The 13,111-nt window shown below is 44.1% G+C and overlaps 2 protein-coding genes across 3 annotated transcripts in view; one reads left to right on the forward strand and one right to left on the reverse strand.

Moving 5' to 3' along the window:
- Positions 1-13,111, reverse strand: part of Vdup1 (arrestin family protein Vdup1) — a 40,619-nt gene that overhangs the window by 13,230 nt on the left and 14,278 nt on the right. The window lies entirely within an intron of this gene.
- LOC119159449 (uncharacterized) overlaps positions 1,056-13,111 on the forward strand; it is a 116,340-nt gene continuing 104,284 nt past the window's right edge. For both annotated transcript variants that reach the window (XM_075865310.1, XM_075865314.1), the window contains exon 1: positions 1,056-1,298. Coding sequence is in view for 1 of the 2 variants with exons in the window: in XM_075865314.1 (XP_075721429.1) it covers positions 1,239-1,298 (60 nt within the window). In the remaining variant the exon portion in view is untranslated. The remainder of the gene's footprint in view (positions 1,299-13,111) is intronic.

Here is a 13,111-nt window from a genome sequence, read left to right on the forward strand (position 1 = left end):
ATGCAGGCCGTCAACGAGGCAGGACTGTTTACTCATAGATTACGTCCTAGCTTTAGCTAGGACACAATTTTCTATATTCACCACTTCTCTCTTGCTGGGCTCGTTAGAGCTTCAAGCAGTTTGCAGTTTGCGAACGGCATAGATGACGATACTGAGCCTAGCTGCACTTTTCACAAAATCTCACTGATGCAGTGAATTCGAATAGATGTAGATGTACAAAGAAAACATAACAATGCGAGCGGCGATTCAATTTCTTGAGCCAAGAAAAAAAATTATCGCAAACATGCTGCGAAGCATTCCGAACAATTTTCTTTCGTGTGAAGCAATCCGCCAAAAAAGTGCGCGAAGTGAAGAGCACAAAAAAGATCTCTGCGCCGAACAGCACAATGTCAGAAATGTTAGGTTATGGCTTCAACGATGAATCAAATACGCACTTGACAAATAATTGAAGACGTTCGTACCAGCAGCAGCCAAGCTGAGAGGCAGATGAAACAAGAGAAGACCACGACGCACGCCGGGCACGCTATTGCACATTTTTTTACGGCGTCTTCCTGCTGCTGCCCGTACTTCTTTATTCCCCCATGCTCCGTGCTCATGGACACGGAGCATGACAACGTTTCCGTCGCGTCGACGCCATGTGCACTTCTCTCGCATTGGATCCATGCCTGATCCCAGCCCGATGGTATCGCTCCGTACAATCGTAAAATATGGTGCAACCGCATGACGGATTCAGGCCGCTATCACATACGCAAGAACACGTAGACGTATACTGCACTAGAAAAGGTACGGTAGTAAACAACTAGTACGCGTGTTCCCTTAAAGCAGTGAGTCCTGCGTTGCCATCTTACGGCTATAGGGTGAAGCTGTGTAGCTCCGTCGCTTTCTGGCCCGAGTAACCACTCTCGTCATTTTTATGTTGCTCTATGCTTTCGGTGTTCCTAAAGAAACCCCTCAGATACCTACTTGTCGCGAGTGTGCGCAGGGAGGCCATTCGATACAAGATTTTGGCCACTGAAGGCGAGAGTATGACATCAGATAAAGCGCGTGTTATCACCACGTCCGTGGAAGTGACGAAAAACCACCCCAGGCAGATGCTGTTGGGACCAGGCGAGACTTGATAACATGAGGAGCACGTCAAGTGGTAACGTGACAAGAGCGCGGTGACTTCGTGGTCAACCAGGAACAGTCGGGGACGTGGGACGGCGGCCACCAGAAAAGGGTCCGTTGAAAAAGGCAAAATGCTGTTGCGCATTCCGTGCGAGCGTCGCCACCATTGGCAGGACGGTCGACAGATCAAGGTAAAGTGCAGCAGTTGTTCTCTCAGACAGGACATTTAGTTCGTATGTGGTCGACAAGGCTCGAAGTTTTAACCGGGTGGACGATTTGCCTAGCTCATAACTGTACGCTCCAAGAGAAAGTATTCAGCCATGCCAAGCAAAGTGAACCCATGGAAGTGAGCGGGCGAACTGCTGCCATTGAAACAGGCACAGACTCGGTGGTATTTATTATTCCTGAAAGTAAATCTGTTAAATCACAGCTCTTCGTAGAAATAGCGTTCCCATAATTCTTAAAGTAGCCATTTAAAGAAATATATATGATACCAGCTGCTAGTACACTCATTTCACACTACCGCAAAAGAGCAGGCGTGACCGCAAAGCGCCCATCCAAGAACATAAGACCGAATCGGGAAAAGCGCGTCACTTTTTTTGTGCGTGGTGGTGCAGATACTCGAAGCGCTTTCGTGCCATATTTCTCTGCCGAGCATATCAGCGCAGCCGTGGTTTGTTTTGAAGACCACACACGACAGTGACACGCGGATTTTCCTGCGAAACCGTCCGCACATGACGGCAAAAGTGAACGTATACGGAAAGGGCCATTCCGAATGTCATTTACAGACCTAGTGATTCCGCGAAAGGGAAGGAAAGCGGAAGTAATCCGGGTGGGGCTTTATGGCGGGATTGTGTTGTGACTACGGGAATAAAAAAAAAAATACAGCCCCAATCAACATTTGGCCAAGTAAGTAAAACGTGCCTGTTTTATAGTTCACGAGGAGGAGAGCGGAAGTAGACGAAGCGTCCAAGTGAGTCACTAGGAAAAAGCCAGCCCTAGGGGGTGTCGTAAAATGATGAACTATAAACGCCACTCTCCTTCTGCGACATAAGTATATCACTCGGCGACATTTGACGTTTTACCGCTGAATATTCCGGAGTTTAAATTTGGCCATTGCGGTGCATGCGTTCAGAATTTTCAGCAATATGTCCTCCACTAATATGGCGGAAATGGGAAAGATCAGAATTTTAGATGCAACTGTGGGAACGTATGACGTGTATCCAAGATCTGAAACACGCATAATCAGTGGCAGTCGGGCCTGGCACATAGTAGTGCCCAAGATACAACTTCCTCTTTGCCCTCTCGTCTGCATGTTCTTTGTGATATATTAATATGCCTAGCAGTGAACCTATTCACGAATGAATCTTACGCTAATATTTTTCGTAGAAAAAAAATTCGGCCAATCACGACACCGGACATGTAATTAGCGTAGCTCCCCGATTAACTCGGTGTGTGGTTCATGAAGACAGCTGTATTCAAACATTCTTGTCCTATGTATAGCATGTTTTCACCTCTAATATTTGGGCAGACGCGGTGGCCCATCACTTTAGACCAGCTGGTAAGCCACATGCGCTTCTTCGAAACGAATTTTTTCTTTGTGCAATGGTGGCACAACGTAGCGCCTCCTCTGTACATACATACACTAAAAAAAGAAGCAAGCGAATTTCCCTCAAAACCGAAGGGTTTCGTGGAACTCCGTCCTAACATCTAAGACCAAAATCACAGACTTCAGTTCATGGGTGTTAGTAACCATTAGTGGAAATTTCAGCCATAGCAATAAACGTTAACGGAATCGAATATAGTTTTTTTTTCTTACAAACACGGCGAAGTGGAAACAATTGTGTTAAGCTAGTCTCGTGGAAAAGACACAGCTCTTTCAAATGTTTTCACACGCGTTAATCAGCACACCATCGCAAATTGACCTCTGCTTAGAAATTAGAAACAATTTTTCGCAGTTAATTGGCACGCGATGACGAGGACAGCAGTTAAGAAGAAAGTTCGGCAGATATCCCACGTACCATAGAAACATGTGCTTTTTATTTGATTTATTGTGCGTAAAAATGTTAATTACAATGAGAAATTATACAGATACAGAGGAGGTCCTAAAGTAAACAGACTGTACAGGGAACCTCCCATAAGAAATGAGTAACAGAGGTATGTATAACGCAGTTTAATATGTACACACACTAAACACTAACAAAAGAAGCGTAACACTAATATAATTTGAACATAAAAAAGTGCTAGAAAAGCGGTGATTATGAAATGATTATACTGAGTGCAAACAAAATCTAAGGCTGAGTTTGAATGCATGGAAACCAGAGCATGAGTATGACATGGTAAGGAGTGGGTTAGTGTTGAATTTTCTATAACTATTTCAGGGTAATGAATAGCTGGAAGCGAGACGGGTAGACAAAGAGTGCGGATTTCATAATCACCTTTTGGTAATTATTAAACGTTTCCGTTAATAGCTGTGTGCGTCAGAATTCCGAGTGAGTATTTGTGAAGCTTTCCCACCGACAGAATACCGTTAAAGATGAGCAGACGGGATGCTTCTGATGTGTAGCTGCTATGCGTCATGACGCGAATAGCTTGATTTTGAGTGTGTTGCAATGACGATAAATGAGCCGGATACGTGTCATGGTGATAAGAAATAATTGAGGTACGTATGAATAAAGCGTAGTAAAGAGTTATTAGTGTTTCGTTATTTTTATTTTTGAATTTGTTGTGCGAAGCATGCGGAGCGCAGGTGTCTGGTTCGTGTGGTGTAATTTTTTATTGAGCTAAACATTAAAAAATAACGCTGAAGATATATACAAGTGTACACACAGACATGTTGAATAGTTGCATGTCTTTTATATAACCAGTTGTTTACAGTTGCGTAATGATACCAACAGCAACACGGGCATTACCAACACTAAACGTGGTAAGCTTATATGTAGCACTTGTGCTCGCGAAGGTGGTAGCCCTGCATGGTTGGTACTACGTAGACCATACATAAGTGAATGGGGTTTAAGTATACAGTTCGTATTAACCCGACATGAACCCTGTATCATATCATGGAAATACTTAGGTAAGGTTTAGGATAGCCAGCACAGCAAGCACCATTGACATTTCCCCAGCATTACGTCCGCTTTCCAAAGCGGTGCCGATTCCTGGCGCGGCTCTGAGGTAGAACTATGAGCGACACGCTCAATGCGATTCCAGCTGGCACCTTGATATTTATTTCTTGCATGAAGGCGGTGAATATCAGTTCCTTTTATAAGGCTCTCGCACTTAAATCACGAATGTCCGCTTTAGCTGCTCCATGGACGATTTAAATCGCCTTTCACGCATACCCACATATGGCAGTATAGGGATATGTTTGGAGGAAAGGATTCGACCGTAGAGTTTTATACAATAATACCTAAAAAGCAATCTGGCGCTGCGATTGTGCATCCTCGTGGGAATTATGGGAAGTACAGGCTTCGGATTGGATAGTGTTAGCTAGTGAGACGCTCCCTGGATTTCGTGCCGACCGGTTGTGCGCCCGCGCGCTCCGCGCGCTCGCGACCTTCGGCGTCAGCGTAGCTCTGGCCGACTGGGCTGGCCCTATACGTCACCTCCTGTCGCCGGCTGTCTTCGGTGACAGCGCAGCTCTGACCTACTGGACCTGCTCTACGCCATCTACAGACGCCGACAACATCTCTCGCAAGTGTACCCCGTCCTCGGACTCCAGTGACCGTTCTTCCACCTTTCCTGTCTCTCTCTCCTATCCCCTCAGTTTGTTGTTGCTTCTTCTTCCTCTTTCCTATACCTTTACTTCTACCCTTTTATCCCTCCTTACCCCCATCCCTTTGTGAGCTCTGTGGCGGTGTCGCTCACTGAAGCAGACAATAACGGGGCTCACTTTTCTCTTCCTTTCTCTTAAGAACCACTCCCCCTAGCGAACCGTCTACCCATCTTTTTCTACAGTTTGTTTCCTTCTTTGTGCAGCGTGCACGGGTAGCAGAGTGCAGTTAAAAGCGCTGAAGCAGTGTCTTTGTTGGTCGAGGAGGATGAGGACAACTTGGTATGGTTGCGCATCGTCAAAGTGCAAACAAACTCGCGGTGTCCCCCAGGGCGCTGTATTATCGCCAGTTCTATTTGACACATTAGTGAGCACAATCCCGCATTGCCAGGACGTTAAGGTGTTTGTACGATGATATTGCATTTTTCACGGCACATAGTGACATATATTCTATATATCGATATCTACAGAGATATGTGCATATGCCGGAGAGATGGCTAGATGCAATCTGCATGAGCTTAAATGTAAATAAAAGTGCAGTATTTATATTCCCGTTAGCAGATGCCATCTCTATTTCAATATGTTACAAACAAGAGCACATTCCGCAGGTGGAATCTCTTAAATATTTGGGAATAATTCATAATGCCAACCTAAACTGGATTCCCCACATAGAAAGCATAGCATCTAAAGCACAACGCACCTTATAGGAATTCTTCGTAGACTGAGCAGCCGTCGATATGGTCTACGCAGAAGCACAATGGCGATGATATATAAAATGTATATGCGATCAATGTTAGAATTTGGGTGCGTATTGTTTTCAGGTGGCCTTGCTTAAAAAATAAAGCCTCTAGTTATGCTTGAACGAGAAGCCTTGAGATTGTGTCTAGGGCTTTCTAGGTTTGTATCAAACAATCTTTTGTATCAGGAAGCACGATTACCTACATTGCCTTGTCGTTTTCGTATACCCTAACGGTTCAGACGTTTCTGAAATTTTATAGGTATGCGCCAAGACAAACTGAGTATGCTTTTGTAAATGATCCAGACTCCTTTTTTCTTGCCTATTGGCCACAGTTTCGAACACCTTAGATTGATTTTGTTTAGAAACAACTAGATAGGATAAACGTAAAAATTCGAGATGTGATTGCGGCACAGGTTACAAATCTAAATCTTAAGATAGAATTCGATTAGATTTTACCCTCTAAGCCCAAATTACAATCCTACAGGGTCTTAAATAGCCGACTGCAGGATTATCTTGCACACACAGAAACGAATAATATTATAGACACAGATGCTTCAGTAATGGATGAAAAGACAGGTGTAGGCGTATACTCCCATTCACTTGACTGGTCTTTTTCGTTAGGATGTCTGGATTTCACCCCGGTTTTTGAAGCTGAACTGTTGGCAATAATTCTAGCGCTGACAAAGCTACCTTTGAATGCCTATAACGCGATCATAATGACGGATTCCCTGTCAGTATGTACGTCGATTACGGCGTCAACAAAATTGATGGCCTTAAAGACGCTTCTTATGCTAGTTCCTCTTCAGATGCAGCTATTGAAATTAGTATGGGTACCTGGTCATTGCGGTATAGAAGTAAATGAAAGCACGAGCAGCATTGAAAGGTCCAGCACTTTCAGTCCTTCCCGAAGTGGCCACTATAACTGAGACAAGATACAGAAAACTTTCGCTTCGTGCAGACGTTATGGAAGCAATGTCAGCACCAGAATTTACTCACTTATGATTTCCGTGGAAAACTCATTGTTGTCCTACAAGACAGTTGGGAGCCATAATAACCAGGTTTCTAGGTCGTGTCCCCCCGTTAAATTTCTATTCACACATGGCTAGTCTGGCGATATCACTGTTATGCAACTTTTGTTCAGAATCAGAAACAATAGAGCACTATTTTTTATCATGTCGCCGGTACAAATTGCTCAGAAAGATACTTAGTCATCCCATTCTCTAACCTGGGGCTGAGCTTCACTATTGAAAATATACTTTCCTTCGGTGCTTCCGATCTGGGCTTCAGCCACGAGAACGTATTTGATGCAGTTTGCAAGTACCTTAATGAAAGTAGAATTAAGCTTTCAATTGCGTGATTATTATTCCTGCAAAAATTTTCTAACATAAAGAGGAGCTTTGTTTAACTACGCTAATTCCTATTTAGGGTAATAAACGCATTGTCTGATCTGAACGAGTGACAAACAATTATTGCACTTCTTTCATTCTACCTAGGGTGTCTTTTCTTTTTTTCTTTTTTTTTTGGTGGGTGGTTTCGATATTGAATATAAAAAAAAGTCACTGAATTAAGTCTTAGATTCTTGGCCGATCCCCTGAGTGGGCATGAGCCATGGCTGTGGAATCATCATCATCATCTCTTGATCTGCTGCGCCGTTGGAGCTTTACGAGTCGTATTTGATAGTTTAAACGAAGTGTCGTTCACTCACCGCTGCGCATAAATGTAGCGTCCATGCCAGTGCAAGATATTGCAAGAAGTTTTTTTTTTCACGAGCGCGTGTTGCCTAAATTAGTTCGAATCTACTGCACAACGAAGGCGAAGCAAAACAGACGGACTGATGCTTTTCTGACTCAACTTCTAAGCACAACAAGAGGCGCGTGGGGGGCAGATCACTAGGACCACTTGGAAAGACGCACCTGACAATGCAGCAGATGATACTTTAAGTGTTTTTTTTTTAACTTAGGTAATACGATGATGTTACTTCAATCAGTGGATAATGCGAACTTTCCAGCGAAAAACAAGCATGTTCGTTGTCGAGTGCCGTAAAAAATATTTCAATTTATATCTTTATGCCAAATCTGGAACGTAATGACAGAGCGTTGCCCACCCTGGTAGTTAAATTTTTTCAGGTCTCACTTCTACTTCACCATCACAGAAACTTCTTTTGTGATAAAGTTCATGTTCAATAAAATGAAGAAAGTCTCAATAGGATTTAATTTTAAATCACTTCGTTTGATACTCGGCAAACAAGCATTGCGAATCTCAAGAACGTAATCTATTCGAAGCAGATCCTATCTCTCTCTCTCTCTCTCTCTCTCTCTATATATATATATATATATATATATATATATATATATATCTGGGTGGATGGGTAATAGCCTTATACGACTGAACCTCACAAGCCGGTAGCCTCAAAATAAAAACAGTTTATTGGCTTACAAAAAATTATTGAGGCAACAATATTTGCCTTTACCACGGACCTTGACTCCCTCACGCGGGAGCACCATGAACCTTCTATAGCAGAAATAATAGGAAGGGTCCTAGGGCTCATGGAAATTATTTCCTAATGCTATAATAAATTTTGTATCTAATATTCTAATACAAGAACCGTTCAGTAATTGAAAACTGCGCGCTCTCATATCAAGTAATACGTATGCATATGGCAAACAATATTTCATTTTATTCTTGATTACCAGATATTCGCACATCCTTAGCTACGCTCAAACCACTACTTCGATTGTATAAGACGTGTTGCGTACAATGTCCCAAATGAATGATCTCGTGAGTGTTTGCGTACGCTTTTGAAGAACATAAAAACGCTGAAAGATGTCGCATACGCGCAAGCATGGCAATGCGCTTGCAACCGCAACTCAAAGAATCACTCGAGGGCGTTTACTGCACAGTTCAGAGCTCTCCTCAACAGCCTCCTCATTGTTTCCTTTAAATGCACGGCAGGAAGATAATAACCACTGCTTTAGCGTACCGCCTCATCTCGTCATATTTTATAGAGATTCAACGATCTGAACAATGCGTATACCTGTCCACGGAACACGCCCCGTTGCGCTTGGCCTCCGCTGTTCCGGCCAATGCGCACGAGGCTGTGCAAGCCGGATAAAAGCGCGTAATCATAAGTGCTCACCGTCAGTACGAAGCGGAAGTTAGCCTTTCGAATTTACAATCTGGATATTTTTAGCCACAGCTTGCTCGTTTGTATCGTATGTGTTGCCGCCTTGTAGAGCGGGAGAGGTTGCCTTAAGGTCTTCTTGCTCTTCTTTTACACTTCATTATTAGGTTTCATGAACGTGCATGTTCTTTGTACAGTTCGCTATAAGGTTGTTACTATACAAGTTCGGTTGTCTTGTGTTCTTCTCTCAAGCGCAATGGGGACAATACATCCAACCTGTTCACACACGTTCTTTCAGCAGTAAGCTTGCCATATAGCTACTCAGTGCCTTGTCCGTGTCTGGGCGAGTATTTATGCGGAATAACTGTAGATTACTAAGCATAAGCTGAACGTGTACGACTCTGTCACATTGCTTCACTCCATAGTGATATCGACAAACTTGCCAACTACTTGACATCATGCAACTAGTCACAGCATAGACGAAAGAAGAAAATTTATCAAGGGCTTGATCTTTTTTTTTTTTTTGTCAGACACAATCTTATTTAAATATCAACAGCCAAGAAAGAGAGAAACATGGAAGGAAAGGCAGGGTGGTTAACCAGACGCACGCTCGGTTTGCTATCCTGCGCTCTAACAGACAATGCAGCTAAGAAAAATATTGCAGAAGTTACCTATAGTCTTTTAACCACGTATAATTAATTGTGATATAAGCGGAATATATTAAAGTGGTCCCAACGACGACTTGCCTTTTGTGGGGACCGAGTCGAATAAACATGCAGCCTATGTTGTCGCAGAAGCATAAAGTAATATGACGGTAGTGCAATAATAGACGTTAAGGCGGAACGTGAAAAGTGCCACCAAGCATGTCTAACGAACGACATTCGGAAAAAAAGACCACAGCGCTGTCTGCACTATTACTGTAACCTTTATATTTGTTCTGGGCTACAGCGGTTGCATTTTCAGTGGAGGCGAAAACGCTTGGGCACGTCTATTTCCGTTTATGTACTCGTTAAGAAAGCCCAGGTGACCGCGATTTCTGGAGCCCTGCATTACGGCATCCCTCATGACCATATAGTGGTTTGGGGACGTGTTATCTCAATAACTATACTTCTTGGACGGGTACCCCGAAGGCAGTGGTAGTTGGCAAACCCTGGTGGACTCGTCTAATCTTCATCTCTCATAAGCTTACTGAAGCTCATGCAAGACTTGATATGAAGAAAGAATGTTTCTGGCCTCTGTGTAAGCACGAATATACGGGAACTCTTTCGTGGCGCAACGCTTTCTCAATTCTTCTTCGATGAGCTGCAGTACTTAGCAGCGTGAGTCTTTCTTTGCCCATAACGATGGGGGCGTGTCGGACCACCGGCGAAGTCTACTTAAATTGCGTGCACATCTACTGGAGCAGAAGAGTGACGAATTGGATCCGCGCCGGTGGGCCACTGGGCCGGGTCAGTAGGAACGCTAGAGCCGAGGCCGAGCAGCCACCCGTAACTAACAGGGTAGCCCCGAGTCGAGCGAGGTGGGGAGCGTCGCTCCGGCGCTTTTTAAGTCGTCGCCTTCCTAAATTGGCTGTTCCGGTTTCGACAACGCTGGAGCACGCAACCTGTGTTGCAAGATTGGTAGTTCGGAAAGCCGATATAAGAGAAGCTGCGCGGATGGTGCAGTTGTTATTTCGTATGAGCACACATTTCTGGAAGCATTCCACGGCTTAATAAATTAAAGAGAGGAGATGCAACATGCAGTTCAAGCGAGTCAGCTTGAAGAATTTGCGAAAAAGAAAGAAAACTGGAACAATGAAGAACTCAAAATGCAGGTTGTGCGGGTTGCTATATTTCACGATTGGTATAACAAAAACGGGGACATGAGAAAGAAATAGGGTGAGAGTGAGCACTGTTTTCATTGGAGGGTACAGAAGAGGATCATGAATATTCGAATGAACATGTGATAGCGAAACATTATCTTTATGTCCCAGTTGTGGGTGTAATCAGGGCCACAAAAAACTTTGTCTTTTAATATATAGAGTCTATATAGAGTGCGGCCCTAATGGCAGGGAGGTGGTCTAGACGTGTAGTGAATAGTTTCAGCAAGTTTCAAACGTGACCATAAAAAGCGCAAGAAGAAAGTGACGCAATGGACAAGGCTAGGCCTACAACTGATGTTCATTGCAAAACAATATTCCCTAGAACATCAATACGCGCATGCGTGAAGAGCCAACAACAGAATCATGCCAACATACTAACACTATCCCCTCCCACTCCTTCTTTCTTTATCTTACCCGAATCATCGTATGTACTACATGGGAAGTCATAGGTTAACCAAATAATACAATTCTTGAATTCGCTGAATTATGTGTTACTGACACATAATTCAGCGTCCAGCTTCCTAACGTGCAAAGCTTCGCATATTTATAGAGATCTCCACTCTGTTACGTTCCCTCCCCGCAAACGATACACTATCAAAATGGGGTGCGCATCTTATAATGCAAGGGCAAGTGAACTTCTGGCCAGTTGGCAGCAGTGCGATGTTTTTTTTCATATGCGCTCGTTGAGGCGTCGGACCATCTGGCTGACGTAGGGCCAACTGCAGGGGAAAACCATCTGTTCCGGAGCCCTCCACTATGGCGTCTTTCATAATCAAATGGTGGTTTTAGAACATTAAAGCTCACATAAATCAATCAATCATCAGAAAAGCATTTCCGATGGAGGCGGAAATGTTGTAGGCCCGTGTACTCAGATTTGGATGCACGTTAAAGAACCCCAGGTGGTCGAAATTTCCGGAGCACTTCACTACGGCGTCTCTCATAATCATATGGTGGTTTTGGAACGTTAAACCCCAAAAATCAATCATCAGAAAAGCATCTGATCAACTACAGACGTTCAGTGAAACTACATCCTACTACACAAACATCATTCTATAAAAACAGTAAAGTCCCCCCCCCCCCCCCCCAACCACTGCTTTCATCTTTCTAGACATTGCATTGAAGGTATGTGAAAAGATGCGACGTACTAGTAGATGTGCAATGGTTTGTGATAGTCTGTAATAGTCACTACTTAGCGCGTGAGCCATTTTAGCTAAAAAAAAGAAATGTTAATTAGAACACTACACGTTGTATACGGGGATGCTTGAAGTAGCTACCCGGTTGACAATAATGGATTTTCATTTCTGCTTACACGCATAGTGATCACCGCAAAGTTCGAACACTGATGTCATAGCGCAAGTGAAAATATTGATACCTTTGTAAACGTCTTTAACTACATTGCGACGTCATTCACTTCAGGCGTTAATAATTGATTGTCAACAGAACATACACTCGCAACCAGTTTCGTTAGTTCGACGCTAAAGCAAGCCGCGTTTTTGATAAAAATTTGCTTTCTGTCGTAAGTAATAGCACCTACGTATCGAATATTTCTAAACGAAGGCAACATGGCATCAAGGGAAATTTTCACGAAGCTAGAACTTTTTTTGGAACTCTAATACTACCATTGATAAACGAACTTCAACAGCAAGCGTTCCAAACTACACAACAGTTATTTATGTAGTGTTCAATGAAGACGATAGATCTAATGGGAAGGACGTTGGGCCTGTTGGTGTTGCATAGTATGAAGTAAACGACACCGCATACAGAAAGCACGAAGAAAGGGAGACGGCACGAGCCCCGCTCTGTCTTCGTTCTTGTTGTAAGCGCTTCTTAAAACTACTGGCCACCTAACATGTTCAAGGAAGTCAATATAAACCATTCAATTTTGCTGCTGCCTATTAAATGATTCCACCAGTAAGCGTGTGACGTCGCACCTTCACGGGTTCAACTGCTCCAAGGAAACTGGGACCTGCTTCAACTAGTGCGACTGAGCCGAACGCATCGCCCCATCCAAGGTCTCCACCTTCGCAACACTTCTATCGTTGGGCATTTCACCAATGACGGCCCCACCCGCCCCCGCGGATGCCTGCCACCGGGAGGGCGACGTCGGCAACGGCGTGTGGCGACGATGAACAGTCGATGTGTCGGAGCAGAGCCTGTCTTCTCGCGGAACCTTGAAACAACGCTGCCGACCCACACGGCGCTCTATGCGCCCACACTGAAACGCCAAGCGGGGAAGCTTTCGGCAAGCTTTCTTACTTTTACTCATCGTGCCTTACCAAATTATTGACACCGGCTGCTGACCCGCAGGTCGCGGGTTCGAATCCCGGCTGCGGCCGCTGCATTTCCGATGGAGGCGGAAATGTTGTAGGCCCGTGTGCTCAGATGCACGTTAAAGAACCCCAGGTAGTCGAAAGTTCCGGAGCCCTCCACTACGGCGTCTCTCATAATCATCTGGTGGTTTTGGGACGTTAAACCCCACATATCAATCAATCAATCAATCAATCAATCAATCAA

The sequence above is a fragment of the Rhipicephalus microplus genome, chromosome 1 (genome assembly GCF_043290135.1).
Source record: "Rhipicephalus microplus isolate Deutch F79 chromosome 1, USDA_Rmic, whole genome shotgun sequence".
Lineage (NCBI taxonomy): Eukaryota > Metazoa > Arthropoda > Arachnida > Ixodida > Ixodidae > Rhipicephalus > Rhipicephalus microplus.